Here is a 21,126-nt window from a genome sequence, read left to right as displayed (position 1 = left end):
TGCATATGGTCTCCATTTTGGGTTTGCTCTCCCTATACGGGGTCCTAACATTCTAAAGGGCTACATTGGCACATGCAGGCTATGTGTTGAGAGCCATGAACCTCCATAACAATAGACAACACTCCATGGATCCCCAGAGAAGTTCAGAGATTGCTTGACATTCACCTATTGGACGAGGAAGATACACCTGATTCACCATGCTCAGTCGGCCCCACAGTTGTACCATACACTTGGTAAATGCCCTAGGACTTGTATGTTGATGTGGCATCACTTACACCATCATCTGAGCCCTTACAAATAGTCTACAGGCATCTTCGACCTACTTGGAGGCCCATGAGATTACTTGTGTGCCCTCACACCCATTGGGAGCACCACAGGTTTATTATTTGGAAAACAAGGGGCCAACCCCTTGTCCACTACTTTTGGGAGTCCTATTCATCATTATGGCACTTATGGACTTCATTAAGTTTCTTAGAAGGGCCAACGACATGTATTGTTGATCATTTGACCACTTGAGAGGCTTATTATTTTATTTATGAGCTAGTTTGGTGGGTTTGTCACCAAAAGTTAGTTATTTGCACATTATTTTTATTTTAGGGGCTAATGTAGGCACAAGTAGCTAAATCAAACTCATTATAACTGTATAAATAGAAGCGATGAGAATTCATTCGATCATCATCACTTGGTTTGGACTTGTATCTCTTTAGAGATTTTTACTATCCTTCTTGGAGAACGAATGTTTGGAGCATGGAATGCATTTTGATGTTTGGATAATTTTCATATGTCTTGGAGCTTCTTCATGGCAAGTTTTTGGATGGTTGGATATATTCTTATACATGTAAGTACATTCTAATGCTATTCTTTCTTTCTAATTTTGTCTAAATACATTGTTGTTGGGATTTCGCTATACTAGGGCTTATTTGCTGCCTCTCTTATGCGAAGTTGTGGAAATTTTGTTTTCGAATGGTGAATGCTTCATGTATGGGCCATGCATAATGAATGAATGTTCCTATGGATGTTTCATTACTAAAATTCATCTTGAAAAACCATTTATCTTGCAAAATGAAGTGTAAAGTCTTTGAAGTTGCTTTTGTTGCTGCCCTAGTGCCAAGCGAAGTTGTCTTTGAGGCCTCCTTGACCTAGAAAATTCGAAGGTCCATAGTCATAATTCTACCTAACTCCAATCTCCACAAAGGATTAGGCATTAGTCCACCCAAAGGTGATCACCTTAAACCTTTTTTATCCTACTCCCTCTCCTCTTCTCTAGGTCACCTAGGGAATCAATTATCTCACAATCTACCCATCCAAATACTTCGATTTTTGGTCCACAACTGGGTTGGTGTGTCCTCAAGAGGCCCTCCAAATTTCATGACATTCCGATGGTGGGATCTTAAGATATTGCAAGCCCTAGCTCGAAGACCAATTCTTGCCCTTGGTTTCCCTTAAGCTAAAAACCTCACTGGGATCCTTGCATTTCCTTTCATTGAAAATTCATTCTTTGATCCCTTTTCCCTCCCTAATTAGGTCAAGCATATCATTGGTTGCTAAACCCTACCCCTGGGTCCATTTGGTCCCTTGTGGTCCCATACACTATTAAGGGTAATTCTTCAAGAATCACTGGGAATACAAGCTTTCACAAGAATTTCAAGGTCTAGAAACCTCCACTGTAAGATACATACGCTAAACCTAAACCTTGAAGTTCCCCTTAAGCTCTTTCTTGAGAGCTTTAAATCTTGCTTTCAAAGCAAGCAAGCCACATATTTGAGCCTCTCTTGTGAATAGGCTTCTAGGATCACCCCTCACCCTGCCATTGGTCTATCCATTTAGTCATCCTCATCATAACAGGGCTTCTCCCATCAATAAAAGTACGTAAAGAGCAGGGAGCCTTATCCATGGTGACAATGGGCTATTTCTCCATTTGTTTCCCTTAGCCTAGTAGTAGCACTTCAAGGATCCCCTTTTAAGACCCCTGCTAGTTTGAGCGATAACAAGCCCTAGGAGGCCTCACGGCTAGGGCAGAGGAGGGAGGACGACTAGGCTTTAGGGCCTAAAAAAATTTGAAGCCTCTAATTGCCAAAAAATGCCAAAATCACTACCAAAAAGTTAGACAACTTCCCTTCTTTAGCTAGACGTTGAGTTGCTAGACGCTGAGGAGGCTATATCTTACCCTCAAGGGCTTAGATTAGCCTTCCTTGCTTGGTTGAATAGCCCAGAGAAATTTGTTGCTTCAAATCCATGAACTATCACTTGCAAAAATGAATCAAAGAATGCCAAACCCCAAATATATACAAAAATTTAAAACCCTAATTACCCAAGTGCTGCAAAATAAAATGGGATAGGTAATTATTTACAAATGTACAATATTTACAAAATAATAATTTTGGAAAAATATTTTTTGAATAAATAGCAATGGATGAATAATTTCGAAAAGTAGATATTGGCCAAAACATTCCTGCAAAATCAATTACTACAATGAAATCTCAGAGCCCAAACATAGTCAGCTCTTCCCCACAATCTATGAACTTGGGGCCCAAGGGCTAGCATACCTATAAATCTCTATAACTTTCTCAAAGTAAAATTGTTAGATCATATGGTGAATTAGATCAACTAAGCTAGCATGTACCAATAGAATATTCTTATTACTGACAAATGAAATAACAATTTATTTAACAATATTCAGCACAATATAGGATCACACATAACTAACACATACCACATATCAGCAGAAGAAGAACACCATGAACTGAACCCCAAAGTCTTTCTATTATGATAAAATAATGTTCCCGGAAGAGCAGCAGCTCAATACCAATGTTCAAGAATTACATCATCCAAAGATATCAAATAGAATCTCAATAGCTTCTTTATATAGAGAAACCCCTCCAAGTGGAAAATAACGGCTAGTTGACTTGATTCTCGTCAAAATAATCTCGACCATCAAAAAAAATTTGATTATATCTTAATCTCCATCGTCGAATTAGTAATTTTGAGGAAAATTTTGAATTTTTTTTTAAAACTCACTTTTAATCAATTCAAAAATTAATATTTTGGATTAATTTCCTCAAAAATTTGACTTTAACTTAACCACCAAAGTTCCAAGGGCTCAAATTTTCTTAAAATATCTATTTTTCCCTATGTGGAGGGTCTCTAAAAATTGATTTTCCTTTAACCCACGAATTTTTTATTATGTTCCACTTGGAGAGAAATTAATCTTTATAATTATTTTTTACTCAAAATTAATTAATTTTCTGACTTAGGATTTTGATTCAATTTAACCAGAAAAACTAATTAATTAACACTAGAGGGGATTTAATGATTTTTCCACCCCCAAATATTTTAGCCATGGTGTCTAACTATGAGTAACCATGCACTAAAATATTTTTTTACATCAAATAATGACAATATCAACCCTTGAAAAGAGAAATACATATTTAGACTTAGACTCTCAATAATTTACCCAATTCTGTGACACAATATGATCTAGTGTGAAACCAAGTGTGCTTGTAATAAAATAATTTAGCCAAAAGTGCTAAAATTATTCCCAAACACACTTTCACAATAGACTCGATATAACACTAGGACTCACTTAAGATCTTGTCAATGAATTCCACCCTAGCTTTGGGGTTTAAGCTGGAAGAAAAGCTCTGTCGATTCTCTGTGTTTAGAAACACACATAGTTCGGTGAAGTTAAAAAACTTCTTAAGTTGAAATCCTTTGCCAAAATAAGAGGCGTACCTAGGTGTTGTTACATAATTAAACAGTCATACTAGTATCATTTATAATACAACTTGCAGAATTTGGGTTTACAATGATAAAATTGTGTTCGCTGATGACTTTGATTCTTGAATTTTGAAAAAGTTTATTCACATCTTTGTACTCTGCTTCCCTGAACTGTTGACAAAGTGTGGTCAACACTATCCAACTATCAAAAAACTAACACTGGTCACTCCAACAATGAGATTTGAGATTTGTTTTATATGTATGAATTTTTGCAGTATACAAAATCTAAATATGCCTAATACATGGATTTTTCTAATGCAGGTACCCTGCATTTTGGGAGTAGACTTGACAGCAGAGGACCTTTCTGAGTATATTCAACAGGTAGATATTGTTTTTCCCTGTCAACTAAGTGATTACTTCCCATTATGTGTGTGTGTGTGTGTGAAATCATCATACATTATTTAAACTAATAGCATAATTTGGTACTACTACCAATGACTAGGAATCAAACACACTGTTCAAAATGAACTGCAATTGAAATGTGAATATATATATATATATATATATATATATATATAACATAATTTGGAAGTACTACCAATGATTATGAATCAAACACTGTTCAAAATGAACTGTAAATGAAATGTAAATTATGTGTTTTATTATTGTGGTCTTTAGTTATGTGTTCCTTCTTGTATCAACTTTATTGTCTCTTTGCTGCATAATGTGTGAAACAATTTTTGGATATGCTCCAAATATTTTGAAAATTTCGAATGTCATTTATTGTGTAATCTAACCACAGGTCTATCATTCTACTTAAGTTTGTGTTTGTATTCTTGTATGGATATGTTGTCTTACATAACAGAGTCACGGCCTTACTCATACAAAAGATGGCTAGTGAGGCACATATAGATGTATGTTTATCACTCCAATAGCAGGTATTGGAGTACAAGTCCCTCGTTTGATGTCATAGCATCCTCACTCCCTTTTGTTCGTTTGCATGTTATTTTGATACCTGTGGCTTGTTGGGTTGTGCACATGTATTTATGTTCAGTATGGGTACTTAATTTCATTGTGATATGTTCCCTTTCATATTGCAGGAAATTTAGTGCTTTACTAAAATGTTATACTCTCTCTCTAACCCCCATTACAACAAACAATATCAATGCTAAAACAATTAGATATAATTCTTTATGTACAATTAGCAAATCTTCGAGATCTTAACAATGGAATATCAATATGCGAATTAGATGCACAAGAAAAAGATAAGATACCATATGGATGCAATTAGATCTCTTATCGCAATTATGATTAAATTAGATTAAGGTGCTTCAAGAGTGACTTAGATTATAAATCCACAAGAGCTATCAATGAAAAGCAATATATCCACTTATCAAACAATAATAATAGCAATGGGAAACAAGAGCATTAATCACAATGTTACTTGTTAAGCCAATCTCATTAAAACAATTATCAACTCAATTAGAGCACTTGTGTTTGTTAATGCAATATGCTAGTGCAAGAGTGCAAATAGATGCCAATGATGCAAAAAATGCAAATGGAATGCAAGATGGGGCGGCCAATAAATGAATGATTGCAACAGCAAGAGAGAAACCCAATTCCACCATAAAACAATTATCCAAGATCCACAAGATGCAAGGAACAAGAGCTAAGTGAAATTAGATGACTTTCAACACTTTTTCCACCACTGAAAATTTTATATCAGACCTTTATGCAATGTATATCAGACCTTTATGCAATGTATATCAGCGCTTAAATTTTTATGACAACCTTCAAATAATGATCAAATATGCCAATAGATGCAAGCCTAAACAATGCCAATGATAAAATATGCTTGTAAATTGATTATTAGGCCAAGATTATGTGATTTTACCACTGCTATAGGTGAAATTATATCGCTGTAGCAAGCATATCAGATCTGGAAATCAACCCACAATCCACAAAAGTTCACATATATGAATCCAATTTCACTTTAGATTATTTGTTGATGCTTTAGGTGAATTACTTAGTGAAATTAGGCTTGATTTCGATGTACTTAAGCCCTGAATATACTGCTGTCATAAAATGCTTTAGAATTTGAAAGGGGAACAGTGAGAGAAATGAAAGGTTAGAGGGAAAACCAAGAGGCTTAGTGGTCTTGTAGTCCACTAGAGGATCTTCCGATGAACTGGACTAACTCTAACTACCACGTTAGCTCTAGAATCGCTGTAAAATTAAATGTTAGAGATGAAATATTAAATCAATGGTTGAATGAGGGCTAGGAATGACAGATAGAGGGTTGAATAAGGGCAGAGAAGGCCCAAGAAAGCCATGACCAAGGAATAGAAGCCCTCTAGGGCTGACATCAAGCATCAAAAGGCTAACACTAGGCTAGAGGAGGCCCTAAAAGGGCTAGCGGCTAGGGCTTGAAGGAGGGTCGAGGGCCAAAAGAGCCCCCCCCAAGTCCACCATAAGGGCAGAAAAGGAAGGTTGAGGCCTCTAAAGGCCTACGGCTAGGCTAAGGGAGGGGGTCAGCGACCTTAAAAGGACACGGAAATCCCCAAAAGGGTTGTAGGCAAGCCAAGGAAGGGGGTCGAGGGAACTAGGAGGCCCTTAGGCCTCACGGCTAGGCTCTAGGACCTAAAAAAAATTGAAGCCTGCAATTTCCAAAAATACCAAAAAATCACTGCCAAAGTGTTGGACGGCTTCCCTTCTTCAGCTAGACATTGAGTTGTTGAAAGCTGGGGAGACTAGATGTTACCCTCAAGGGCTTGGATCAATGTTCCTTGCTTGAATGAATAGCCCAGAAAAAATTTGTTGTTTCAAAACTCTTGAGTTATCACCTGCACAAATGAATGAAAGAATTCCAAACCACAAATACATATACAAAATATAAAATTCCCAAGTGCTGCAAAATAAAATGTGTTAGAGAAATCATTTACAAATATCTACAATATTTACAAATTAAATATACAAGATCTCACTAGCAAATAAATTATTTTTAGCCCAAAATCAAATAATAATTTTGAGAAATATTTTTTGAATAAATGGCAATAGATGAATAATTTCGAAATATAGATATTGGTCAAAACCCACATGCAAAATTAATTACCACAATGAAATCTTAGAGCCCAAACATAGTCAGCTCTTCCCCACAATCTGTGAACTTGGAGCCCAAGGGCTAACGTACCTACAAATCTCTATAATTTTCTCAAGATAAAATTGTTAGCTCATATGGTGAATCAAATCACCTAAGATAGCATGTATCAATAGAATGTTCTTATTACCGACAAATGAAATAACAATTTATTAAAAATATTCAGCACAATATAGGATCACACATAGCTAACACATGCCGCAAATCCGCAGAAGAACACCATAAACTTAACCCCAAAGTGTTTCTATTATGATAAAATAATGTTCCCAGTAGAGCAGCAGCTCAATTCCAACGTTACAAAATTTTCAGATTATCCAAAGATATCCAAGATGTCAAATAGAAGCTCAATAGATTCTTTATATAGAGAAACCTCTCCAAGTGGAAAATAACGGCTAGTTGGTTTGGTCTTTGTCAAAATAATCTCAACCATTAAAAATAACTTGATCATCTTTTAATCTCCACCGTCGAATTTTTAATTTTGAGGAAAATTTCGAATTTTTCTTAAAACCCACTTTTAATTAATCCAAAAATTTATATTTGGATTAATTTCCTCAAAAATTTGACATTGACTTAACCACCAAGGTCCAAGGGCTCAAAATATCCATTTTTCCTTTGATGGGGGATCTCCAAAATTTGACTTTTCTTTGACCCATGAATTTTTTATTATTTTTCACTTGGAGAGAAATAAATTTCTCAATAATTATTTTTTGACTAAAAATTAATTAATTGTCTAGCTTAGGATTTTAATTTGATTTCGCTAGAAAAAATGATTAATTGACACTAGAGAGGATTTAATAATTTTTCCACCCTTAAATACTTTTTCCATGGTTTCCGATTGCAAGGAACCATGCATTAAAATATTTTTTACATCAAATAATTACAAATTAAACCTTTAGAAGGGGAAATACACATTTAGACCCAAACCCTAAATAACTTACCCAATTCTGTTACACAATATGATCTAGTATGAAACCAAGTGTGCTTGTAATAAAATAATTTAGTCAAATGTGCTAAAGTTATTCTCAAACACTATTACAATATACTCTATATAACACTAGGACTCGCCTAAGATCTTGTCAACGAATTCCACCCTAGCTTTGGGGTTTACGCTGGAAGAAAAACTTTGTCGATTATTCATGTTTACAAACACACATAATTTGGGGAGATTAAAATTTGGGGAGGTTAAAATCGTTCCTAGGATAAATTCTTTGTCAAAATCAAAGGCTTACCTAGGTGTTGTTGCATAATAAAATGGTCATACTAGCATCATTTACAATACAACTTGCAGAAACTGGGTTTACAATGATAAAATTGTGTTGGTTGATGACTTTGATCTTTGAAAAAATCTCTTCATTGCTTTGTACCCTGCTTCATTGGATTGTTGACAAAGTGTGGTCAATGTCTAGCTCCATATGGGGACATGTTGCTTTGTTGAAGGAATGTGAGAATCCAAAATCCTATATCCAAGAAAACAAAAGTCCATCAAATAGATATCCGCTTGAAATCAAAATTATCATGTATACATAAAACATCTATTGGAATAGAAAAAAACATATTCTAACACCAAAACGTAAAAACATAAAATGTAAATGCATGAAAAGAAGACTAACTAATGACATAAATAAAATCCTAACTAAGAGTGTGGGATTAGAGATACAATACAGAGGATGCCTTATGGCATCAAATGTCATTCCTGTGGCACAATCTGGAATACTCGTTTGCTTATAGGTAAGTCAATAGGCTACTTATCAAAAGTGACTTGTTGAATTTTGAACCTTTTTGGTTGATGAAGATGGTCGTCACTACGCTACATAACTTCGTTGAATTTAAGCCTTTTCCTTATCTTGCTAGATGAGAAGAAGAAAAATGATGGATAGGCTGGAAGAATTCTGTCACAACTGTATTATACTCTGAAGGATGACCCTATGGTTCAACTTCGTCATCATTGTCTATCCTCTTCAGATTTTCAACATTATACCTCCTCTCTCCTTCTTTGTACAACCTGACCATACCACCTACTTTTGAAGAATCTAGGGCAATTAGTGATAATAGGATTCTTCTAGAATTGATAACAATTTGTGAAGCACTTTTTTCAATTCTTCTTGTTGGCTTGATCTTCTTCTTATTATTACTATATGTGTGTTTACTTCATCAAACTGCTACCAAAACACAAGAAACAAGAACACAAGATATTGGCTCTCTCCCAGGGCAAAACCTCTCTCTCTTAGAGAGGAAAACCCTTTCGTAAATTTCTCTTGTTGAAGCTTCTATTGATCAATGCCAAACCCTAGACCCTTGACAAGAATATCCTCCAAGCATAAGGCAAGCCCTTTGTTCTCCTTTTTCCGACACTTCGTCCTCCTCCTTTCAGCACTTTGTTTTTCTTCCAACAACTGATGATAGTCCTTGTTATGCTAGCTCTAGAAGAGATACTTCTCCTTGATCCTTAGTGGACTCTTTCACATACGAGGAGAACCTTATCTCTCGCCCAACAGAGCTCTTTCTTGAGATATAGTTGCAGACTTGATATGACAGCAATACAGCCCTATTTCTTTGCACGTGTGAGAGGATTCCCTATGTGATTGTCTTTTTCCTACTTTGCTTGAGTGAGCTCCTTCTTCGCTTGAGTGAGAGCCTCATAGGCCTAGTTTTCTAGCCCAAACAATGAGATATGTGTTGGCATTATGATACATATGTTGTACTTGATGGCAACCCACTCATCTCAGATGATAAGTTATAGTGCAGCAAAGTTCACGCACTTTCATGAAGATAAAAGTTTCTTTCATGAAGATAAAAGTTTCCTTCATGTAGAGAAAAGTTCACGCACTTATATGCAGAGAAAAGTTTATTTCATGTAGAGAAAAGTTCACGCACTTTTATGCATAGAAAAATTTATTTCATGTAGAGAAAAGTTCACGCACTTTTATGCAGAGAAAAGTTTATTTCATGTAGAGAAAAGTTCACGCACTTTTATGCAGAGAAAAGTTTATTTCATGTAGAGAAAAGTTCACGCACTTTTATGCAGAGAAAAGTTCCTTTCATGAAAAGAAAATTTCACGCACTTTCATGGTTGGCTCATGGTATTAGTCCGACAGTTTTTGATCCTATGGTTTTGGTCCGTGGTATTGCATCCAAAAGTGTTGATATCACGCACTTTCATGGTTGGTTCATGGTATTAGTCCTATAGTTTTTGATCCTATGGTTTTGGCTCATGGTATTGCATCCAAAAGTGTTGATCTCACGCACTTTCATGGTTGGTTCATGGTATTAGTCCAACAGTTTTTTGATCCTATGGTTTTGGACCGTGGTATTGTGGAAGGCCTAAGACTATAAAAGAGAAAGGAGATCATTTGGCAAAGTATCATCGAATGAATTGAATATCTAATAAGTGCTAGATCTGAAATATTTGTGATTGGGTTATGGTGCAGATCTGGATCTGAATGAAGGAGGAACCTTAGCGCATAAAGAAGGATAAGTTCTTTTGATGGGTCATAATCTTTATGCTTGAATAATAGTATCTTTGCATGATTTTGATCTGTTATATGAGGCGCATGCTTGATCTAGAAATCTGACAATCTGGGTTAATTAGTGTCTGAATATTTGAAGGAATTATCCTTTATAGATCTTCACGCAGGTTTCAGGTTGTTGAAGTAGCGTATATCTTTAAATTATGATCTAGCTGCCTCTGTCTATTGCTGCAGTATTCTGGGTTCAGAATTTGGTGTGTGGTTACTGTTACTGTGTTCTGGGTACAGCTGTCAGAGAAGTGTTTACTTGATTCAGTGCTAATTGGGAAAGGAGATTGTTTGATGCAGATATACTTGATGATTGATTGATGTTCATGGATCCAGTCTGAAAATTTATGAAACGTGGTCCCTGGAAGAAAGAGAAGGTTGTAGCCTTCAGTAGGCCAGCACCTACGTACTAGTATCTTGGCTAGTACAAGAGCTAAGGGGGTTGTAGCTCCCTTCTAGGAGAAGCTGGAGAACGAGAGAGGGTTGTAGCTCTCTGCAGGTTGTAACCTGCGTACTGGTAAAGGACTGCACCAATACAAAATCATTGTAAAAGGAGTTTCTAATTGAAAGAAGATAGAGACATATTGCAGCAGGTGGTTTTCACCCACATTGGGTTTCCAATATCTGGTGTTCTTTTGTGTGACTATTTGCTTTTCTTGTTCCTGCTCATTATTTTATGATACTGACATACAAAGTAATGATCAATATTTGAAGAATTATTCAAAGTATAAATAAGGAAGATAGATTGATAAGAATTTGATAATACTGATTCACCCCCCCTCTCAGTATTATTTCCAACAATTGGTATCAGAGCATGTCCTTCTGAAGAAGCTTGATCGCTTGAAGGAAGATCTAACATCATGAGCAACTACGAGAGGGAAGCATCAATCAGGCCACCGATTTTTGATGGAACAAACTTCGTATATTGGAAGGTAAGAGTTACTGCCTATCTTCAATCTTTGGGTACAGAAGTATGGGACATTATAGAAACAGGGTATACTTTAACATCAGCTACTCCTATAGATTCAGCTGAGAAGAAGAAATATGAAACAAATGCAAAGGCGGTTAATACTCTTCTAGGATGTCTATCTCAATCTGAATTCGTGAAGGTTATGCAATATAAATCCGCAAAAGAAATATGGGACAAGATTGTTTTGAGCTACGAAGGAGATGAACAGGTAAAACGTGCAAAACTTCAAACCCTCAGGATTCAGTATGAGAATCTCAGAATGTATAATGATGAAAGTGTGGCTAACTATTTCCTTCGGGTAGATGAGATTGTTAATTGTATGAAAAACTTGGGTGAAGAAATAAAAGAGCCTGTTGTGGTTGAAAAAGTCCTAAGATCATTGTCCCCCAAGTTTGAATCTAAAGTATCTGCAATAGAAGAAAAGGAAAATCTATCTTACTATGTCTCAGCTACACGGAATTCTAACTGCTTATGAAATGAGAAAAGGAGGTCCATCAAACAGGGGAGAAGCTGCTTTTAAGGCTTCAGCCAAAAGAGACTACTATGAATCAAGTCACGTGCCAGAAGAAGAAGAAAAACCAAATTTTGTCAGAAATCTTCAACGGGGTACTGGAAGGTTCAGAGGTAAGCTACCTTTTAAATGTTTTGCTTGTGGAAGAGTAGGTCATTATGCTGCCAAATGTCCTCATAAGGATAAGATTGACAAAGGAAAGGAACCTGCCAGATGGAACAAGAAATAGAATGCAAATAAGAAAAGCTACTACACTCATGAAGACAGTGATGGTCTATCAAATAGTGATGAAGATGAACGAGGTAATGACTATAAACTTTTAATGGCATTTGAAGATGATGATTACATGGATGCTATAGATGTGGATAGTTTTTATGAAGAGATTTCTAGACTTAAGACATGTATAGAAGAAAAGAATATGATCATTGATACTCTACAATTTCAAATTGATGAAAAGGAAAAATATCTTGAAAATTTAGAAGGTGAAATTGTTGGCCTTAGAAAAGAAATTGAGAAAACAAAGGCTATTAATCTTAAGTTTGTCAAAGGATCTGAAACTCTGGATGAGATCATCAATGTACAGCGTTCTCCGCTAAACAAGACAGGTCTGGGGTATAATGGAGAAACATCTCAAGCATCCACCTCAAAGAGTTATCTTGATGCAGCAAGAAGGAATGAGCAAAAGCACAATGGAGATCACCACGTAAAGCAGGGACGAATTACATCAAGAACGAACAAAGACTATCAGGTAAACCAGGGGCAATCTGTCTTAAGGATGAACAAAAGCTACAACCAACCACAGGTAAAATCTTCTCAATTTGCTTCAAGAATGGATGACAATAGAAATTGCAATCATTTGGCCAGTAGATTTGATAATCGCAGAAGTTTCTTCAATGGGCAATGTTTCTCTTGCCATAACTTTGGTCACAAAGCAGCTCAATGTGTTGCATATAAAACAATCATGACTAGAGAAGCTCAAAAACAAAGAAGTATGATCGGGATTACAAAAAGGACCTATAACAACTTTTCGGCTCTTGAAAATGAAGTTGAATGTTCTATTTGCAATAACTTTGGTCATGAAGATTCTGAATGCAGGAGCAGGTTTCAGTAGACAAAGGAACAAGCCTCAAGCACCAAAACATGGAGAATAAAGGAACCACAAACAGAAAGATGTGGGATAACATTTTATGCAGAAGGACAAGAAAATCTATGGTACATTGACAGTGGATGTTTGAAACATATGATAGGTGATAAAGAAAAACTTGAATCATATTCTGCTTTAGAAAAGGGAAAGAAAGTCTCTTTTGGAAATGATACTCCTGCAGCTATAAAAGGAAAAGGCACTGCTCAGTTAAAAGAAAAGGTCAAAGCTGGAAATGTTTTGTATGTTGATGGATTGAAGCATAATCTTCTAAGTGTCAGCCAGATGTGTGATCAAGGAACCGAGGTGATATTTAGATCCAACAGATGTCGTGTTCGTGATCTTGATACAGGTGAAACAGTGATCAAAGGTAGAAGAACTCCAAATAATCTATACATATTTGAAGAAGGACAACAACAATGCTATTTGAGCAAGGATGATGAACACTGGTTATGGCACCGGAGGTTGGGGCATCTAAGTTTTTCACAAAAAGGAAAGCATGCAAATATCAGGCAGTTCGTGGTCTTCCAGATATCAAAATTCCAGACAACACCAGATGCAAATCATGTCAGTTTGGAAAGCAAACCAGAACTAACTTTCCAGAGAAGGAAGGATCAGCTAGCATGCCTCTTGAGCTAGTCCATACAAATGTATGTGGTCCATTTAGGAAAAGGACACCTCGAGGAGAAGAATACTTGATATTATTCATTGACGATTTCTCCAGGTTTGTTTGGTTAGGACTTATGAAGCACAAAGACGAAGCATTCGAGAAATTCAAATCCTTCAAAGCCTTGGTTGAAAATGAATCAGGTTACAAAATTAAGTGCCTCAGGTCTGACAGAGGTGGGGAGTTTACCTCAAATGAATTTTTCGATTTCTGTGAAGAACATGGGATAAGAAGAGAATTCTCTACAGCTAGAACTCCTCAGCAAAATGGAGTGGTGGAAAGGATGAACAGAACAGTCCAACAAATGGCTCGTGCTATGCTGGATGAGTCTGGAACTCCCACAATTTTCTGGGGTGAAGCCGCATATGCTGCGGTTGTTATTCTCAACAAAACAAATGTCCGAGTGAACAGCACTCAAACTCCTCATGAGCTCTGGTATGGTGAGACTCCTTCGGTAAAGCACTTCAAAATCTTTGGGAGAAAATGCTATATTAAGAATACTGATGAGCAACTTGGCAAACTTGAACCTAGAGCAGATGAAGGCATTCTTCTTGGTTATTCTCCACACAGCAAAGCATATAAGTGCTACAATAAGAGACTTGGAAGAATTGTTGACAGCATTGATGTAGTGGTTGATGAAAAGGAATACATTCCTAGGCAAGTAAATCATGAAAATATCGAAGAAGATGAAGACTACCCTCAAAGACAGAATGATGAAGAAGAAGAACCTCAAGAAGCACCAGAGGAACAGATAAGGATAGAAGAGAAGACTCCATCCCGGTACGTTCAGAAGAATCATCCAGAATCTCAGATTTTGGGGCAGAAAGAAGCAGGTGTACAAACAAGAAGAACAATTGCAGAAGCTTCAAGCTATTCGGCATTACTCTCCTCCACTGAACCACAAAATGTAAAAGAGGCATGCAAAGATGAATGTTGGGTCAAAGCAATGGATGAAGAACTTGAGCAGATCGAAAAGAACAACACTTGGGAGTTGGTTCCTAGACCAAAGGATAAGAATGTTATAGGGACAAAATGGGTCTTCAAAAATAAGTTGAATGAAAATGGGGAAGTAATTAGAAACAAGGCAAGACTTGTTTGTAAAGGGTATGCGCAGCAAGAAGGAATAGATTTTGAGGAAACTTTTGCTCCTGTTGCAAGACTTGAGGCCATCCGAATGTTCCTTGCTCTCTCAAGCTTTCAAAAGATCAAATTATTTCAAATGGACGTGAAATTAGCCTTTCTGAATGGAGACTTAGAAGAAGAAGTATACATTGAGCAGCCAGATGGTTTCATTCTTGGAAATGATCCAAATCTTGTATGCAGACTGAAAAAGGCTCTCTATGGTCTTAAACAAGCTCCAAGGGCTTGGTACTATCGTTTGGAAAAATATCTTCATCAACAAGGTTTTTCAAAAGGATCAGCAGATAGCAATCTTTATATAAAAATTGAAAATGACAAATTGCTAATACTTGTTGTGTATGTAGATGACATTATCTTTGGCAGCAATGAAGAATCTGAGTCAAAGCTTTGCCTTGGTGATGCAGAAAGAATTCGAAATGTCCTTGCTTGGAGAATTGACATATTTTCTTGGCCTACAAATCCAACAAAAGGAAGGAGGGATCTTCTTGTCTGAAACCAAGTATCTCAAGAAGATTTTGAAGAAATATGGCATGGAAGATGCAAAACCAGTATGTACACCCATGGTCACAGGATGTAGCCTCAGTGCAAATGATGAATCAGTAGCAGTACATCAACCAACCTACAGATCTATGATTGGAAGTTACTTTATTTGACAGGTACCCGACCAGACATCATGCATGCAGTGGGAATAGTTGGAAGATTTCAGGCAAATCCAAAGGAAACTCATCTTCAGGCAGTAAAGAGAATCTTCAAATATCTTCAAGGGACTCAAAATTATGGCTTATGGTATCCTAGAGATATAGATCTCACACTTCATGCTTATACTGATGCAGATTGGGCCGGAAGCGTGGATGACAGGAAAAGCACAAGTGGTGGTGCATTCTTTATGGGTTCCAGATTAGTATCTTGGTTCAGCAAGAAACAAAGTTTGATTGCCTTGTCTACAGCTGAAGCAGAATATGTTGCTGCTGCATCTTGCTGCACTCAACTCCTTTGGATGATGCAGACCTTGCAGGATTTTCAAATCACTTGTACACCACCCATCTCCATCTTATGTGATAATACAAGTGCAATCAGCATTTCAAAGAACCCAGTCATGCATTCAAAAACCAAGCACATACCAATCAAGTATCACTTTCTTCGGGAACAAGTGCTTGAACAAAAGGTCAAGTTGGAGTATGTTCCTTCTAAGGAACAGGTTGCTGATATACTCACCAAACCATTGCCTAGGGAGACCTTTGAATACCTCAGGCAAAAGCTGGGGGTTGTTGATGCATCATCTTGTTGTTGAATCTCTTCTGATTGTTGGTTGTACGCAAGGTTCATCTGAAGTATATGCGTACATGTGCTAGGTTGCGGATTGGTCAAAGATCGAATGGCACAGGTTCAGGGGGAGCATATCATGCATTGTTGGCATTATGGAGGAAGTACAGAAGGAGATCATGGATGCTGGTTTGAATATTGCTACAATACGTCTCTATCTCTTTCATGGTCATTTATGGTGTTTGATGGATTATGGTTCTTCTTTGCAGATCTGGTTTATAGTCAGGGGGAGCATGTTCTTAGGGGGAGCATAACCCTTTGCCCTTGATGTCAAAGGGGGAGAATGATTGGTTGTTGTTGCCATCAAGTCCAAAGGGGGAGATTGTTGGCATTATGATACATATGTTGTACTTGATGGCAACCCACTCATCTCAGATGATAAGTTATAGTGCAGCAAAGTTCACGCACTTTCATGAAGATAAAAGTTTCTTTCATGAAGATAAAAGTTTCCTTCATGTAGAGAAAAGTTCACGCACATATATGCAGAGAAAAGTTTATTTCATGTAGAGAAAAGTTCACGCACTTTTATGCAGAGAAAAGTTTATTTCATGTAGAGAAAAGTTCACGCACTTTTATGCAGAGAAAAGTTTATTTCATGTAAAGAAAAGTTCACGCACTTTTATGCAGAGAAAAGTTTATTTCATGTAGAGAAAAAGTTCACGCACTTTCATGCAGAGAAAAGTTCCTTTCATGAAGAGAAAATTTCACGCACTTTCATGGTTGGCTCATGGTATTAGTCCGGCAGTTTTTGATCCTATGGTTTTGGTCCGTGGTATTGCATCCAAAAGTGTTGATCTCACGCACTTTCATGGTTGGTTCATGGTATTAGTCCTATAGTTTTTGATCCTATGGTTTTGGCTCATGGTATTGCATCCAAAAGTGTTGATCTCACGCACTTTCATGGTTGGTTCATGGTATTAGTCCAACAGTTTTTTGATCCTATGGTTTTGGACCGTGGTATTGTGGAAGGCCTAAGACTATAAAAGAGGAAGGAGATCATTTGGCAAAGTATCATCGAATGAATTGAATATCTAATAAGTGCTAGATCTGAAATATTTGTGATTGGGTTATGGTTTAGATCTGGATCTGAATGAAGGAGGAACCTTAGCGCATAAAGAAGGATAAGTTCTTTTGATGGGTCATAATCTTTATGCTTGAATAATAGTATCTTTGCATGATTTTGATCTGTTATATGAGGCGCATGCTTGATCTATAAATCTGACAATCTGGGTTAATTAGTGTCTGAATATTTGAAGGAATTATCCTTTATAGATCTTCACGCAGGTTTCAGGTTGTTGAAGTAGCGTATATCTTTAAATTATGATCTAGCTGCCTCTGTCTATTGCTGCAGTATTCTGGGTTCAGAATTTGGTGTGTGGTTACTGTTACTGTGTTCTGGGTACAGCTGTCAGAGAAGTGTTTACTTGATTCAGTGCTAATTGGGAAAGGAGATTGTTTGATGCAGATATATTTGATGATTGATTGATGTTCATGGATCCAGTCTGAAAATTTATGAAACGTGGTCCCTGGAAGAAAGAGAAGGTTGTAGCATTCAGTAGGCCAGCACCTACGTACTAGTATCTTGGCTAGTACAAGAGCTAAGGGGGTTGTAGCTCCCTTCCAAGAGAAGCTGGAGAACGAGAGAGGGTTGTAGCTCTCTGCAGGTTGTAGCCTGCGTACTGGTAAAGGACTGCACCAGTACAAAATCATTGTAAAAGGAGTTTCTAATTGAAAGAAGATAGAGACATATTGCAGCAGGTGGTTTTCACCCACATTGGGTTTCCACCTTATATCTGGTGTTCTTTTGTGTGACTATTTGCTTTTCTTGTTCCTGCTCATTATTTTATGATACTGACATACAAAGTAATGATCAATATTTGAAGAATTATTCAAAGTATAAATAAGGAAGATAGATTGATAAGAATTTGATAATATTGATTCACCCCCCCCCCCCTCTCAGTATTATTTCCAACAATATGGATGACTATAGTAGAGGGTTGTTATGACAGCAAAGAGAACCTTTGTATCTTCGCACAGGTGGCTGTAGTAGGCCTTAGGACAGTCCTCTAAGGCTCGGTATATTTCCTTCTTCCTTCGATGCACTAGAGGCTCCTTTCGATGCTTCTTTTCCACCCTTAACTCGTCCTCTTATCTCGCTGATTTCAAAGGTGATGATACTTGTCGTTGGAGGAGTTGACATCCCCTATATATAGAGGTTTGTCCCTCCTTTAGGCTAACTTGAGGCCGACTTATCATTTTTCACTTCGGATTTGCTTCTTTGGTGATGTTGTTGCTTGGAGGAGACTTGTGACTTTGCTTGGAGGAATATCTTGGACTCTAATACATATTTATACATGGTGTAACATGCCCTTAAGGGTCTTCAACATTTCTTTTGACTCTTTGACTTTCCTATAGCACTTTGACATGTGCTAGACCTATCTAATGAGCAAGAAACTCATTGATATAAATACCAAAAACAATATTTCTTTTCTTTTATAAATACAAATATCAAAATTACATTTATGAAGACTGAACCTAGTTACACTTTCTTCAACACTCCCTCTTAACTAGGTAGGTATTCATAAATCATTACAAGGTGTTTGGCTATTTTTTCAATCTTGAAGAATTCACATAAGAGAAACCGGATTGGCAATCCATCTGTTATAGCATCATAGTAACCAACATTGTTTTATAGCAAGGCCTTGACTAACAACTCTACCTCTCATAAGATCAGATCACAATGTTGGCGAGACCAATGATTTGTAGACACTTTTATCATTGTCTCTCAAGGTACATACCCACCCGGGTGTTCATTAAGTATGACCTTCTAGGACTATTTTTGTCTTGGGTTCCCAGCCCTCAAAGAATATTGGTCCTCTTGCCTACTCTTGTCTTGGATGCCCTACACATCCTCAAAGAGCATCGGATGCCAGATGATTACCCAATCCTCCATTCTTTCTTCCAAAGTGAAGGCAAGAATGTTGTGTCTATCTCTTCCTCTTAATTGGGGAAGGTATGCCCAAGTTTCCTCTGACAAGGAACTTGCTCAAGCTCCTTTGTAATTAAGAACTTGTTGGAACTCCCTCTTAGCTAGGGACTTGTCCATTCATCAACAACTTCTTCTCCATGGTCCTTCCGCTGCTGGAACTCCTTCTTCTTTGTAGGGCATCGGCCATTGATCACTTTCCTTCCTAGTTTGTCATGTCATCTCTTCCTTTGTGGAAAGTGGTCTTCTTGAGATATGTCGGGATCTTCTGTCATCTGGCTACTCCTTTGTCTTTTGACTATATTTCGAAATGTGTATCACATGGATGCTTAGTTATGCCTGGCTTTTCCAATACTTCAATTTAGTAGCCATTCTTGACTTCACCTGATATTACTTCATCAAATAGTGCTTTGTTGGATGGCCTTCCATCATGACATCTTTGTAGACTTGAATCAGTTATCTTCATCTTAATATCTCCAAGGCCTTCATGGGTGTCAAGGGTTTTTTGATATTTTTCTTTGTCAGAGTTGTCATGCCTTTTTTTTCGAGAGATGTCTTTGATGGATCTTGTCAGATAATGATTCTTTGTGACCATGGTGTTCTTGCATCTTTCATCTCTTTCTTCATCTACTTATTCATAGATTGTTTAGTCAACCATCTCGTACTCCTTATGAGGGTACTTCTTCATGTTGACCTTCATTGGTTTGTAATCCATGCTTTCGAGCATGTCATTTGTGAAAGGGGTCCTTTTATACTCGATCATGTTTAGAACTATTCTCGTGATTCAGTAATACATATGATGACATGTCTAAATATTGATGCATACATACCTCATCTTGATTCTTCTTTTTGATTATTTGTGAAAGGGATCATTTTATACTCTATCATGTTTAAAACTATTCCCATGATTCAATAATACATATGAGGACATGTCTAAATATTGACGCATACATACCTCATCTTGATTCTTCTTTTTGATCATTTCAGCTTCTTTTGTTGGTCCTCCTTGATTGAGATTGCCTCAATTTTCTTGCTTCATATTTTCTTGCCTGCATATCATCCTTTCTTTGAATCCCATGAATGGAACTCCTATTGAGACATCTACTTTTATTTATGAACCTTCTTTTGAAGATTTTGTCAGAGGATCTTGAAGACCTTCATCCTGCAAATTCTTCTTCCTTTTTGATTGATGGAGGATTTCTAAGATTTAATCATGATCAATTTTTTTCCATCATGAATGAGGTCCTCTAATAGGTATATTCTTTCTACATGATTATCTTGAGTTATATCTACATCATGCTTCTATATTCTAGAGGATATCTTTAAACCGTGCATTCTATCCTATTTCTATATGCTCCTATGATACTCAAAACATTGAAAGAAGACTTATGTAAAGAAGTTGAATTAGTCATAGTAGAGATCTGGAGGATCTTCCTTCTTATGCTTCTTGTCTTCTTCTTTCACTTCTTGAGTTATGTGAGCTTCTTCTCTTTTTCTCTTGTTGTTGTCCTTCTTAAGCTTGGGACAATCCCTTTTGTAGTGTCCATATTCTTGACAGCCAAAGCATTGAACTTTGGACATATCTTTGTTGCTTGTTCTTCGTGGACCGAATTTTCCAAATTTTCCCTTTCTCTTTCCCATGGTAGCAAATGCTTGCTCTTTTGATCCCACATCATCCTTGATTTTGAGTCTAGTCTCCTCAATTTTGTATGGAAACCAAAGTTCACTTAGTGGGGTAGCTTTCTTCTTGGCATATATGCTTGATGTGAAGTTGCCCCAATCCTCAGGTAGAGCATTGAGTAGTTGTCACTTCTTTGTCAGACATGACTTCTCCTAGATCTTGAAGTTGATCTCTCATCTCAAAGATCTTCATACAGTAGGGAGTTATTCCTTCCTTTGATATCTTCATCTTGTACAAATCATTACGTAGAGATATCACTTCTCCAGATGTGCTTACCCAGAATAGCTCTATTAGTTTATCATAGATTTCTTTTGATGT

At 37.0% G+C, this 21,126-nt stretch overlaps 1 protein-coding gene across 4 annotated transcripts in view; it reads left to right on the top strand.

Moving 5' to 3' along the window:
* The window catches only part of MLH3 (MUTL protein homolog 3), a 474,897-nt gene that overhangs the window by 398,056 nt on the left and 55,715 nt on the right, over nucleotides 1-21,126 (top strand). For all 4 annotated transcript variants that reach the window (XM_089372967.1, XM_089372964.1, XM_089372965.1 and 1 more), the window contains one exon: nucleotides 4,039-4,098. In XM_089372967.1, the coding sequence (XP_089229093.1) occupies nucleotides 4,039-4,098 (60 nt within the window). The remainder of the gene's footprint in view (nucleotides 1-4,038; nucleotides 4,099-21,126) is intronic.

The sequence above is a fragment of the Pinus tabuliformis genome, chromosome 8, assembly GCF_031772625.1.
Source record: "Pinus tabuliformis cultivar Carrire ecotype Pingquan chromosome 8, CPIR1, whole genome shotgun sequence".
NCBI classification, from domain to species: Eukaryota; Viridiplantae; Streptophyta; class Pinopsida; order Pinales; family Pinaceae; genus Pinus; species Pinus tabuliformis.
This window is presented reverse-complemented; position numbering and strand designations above follow the sequence as displayed.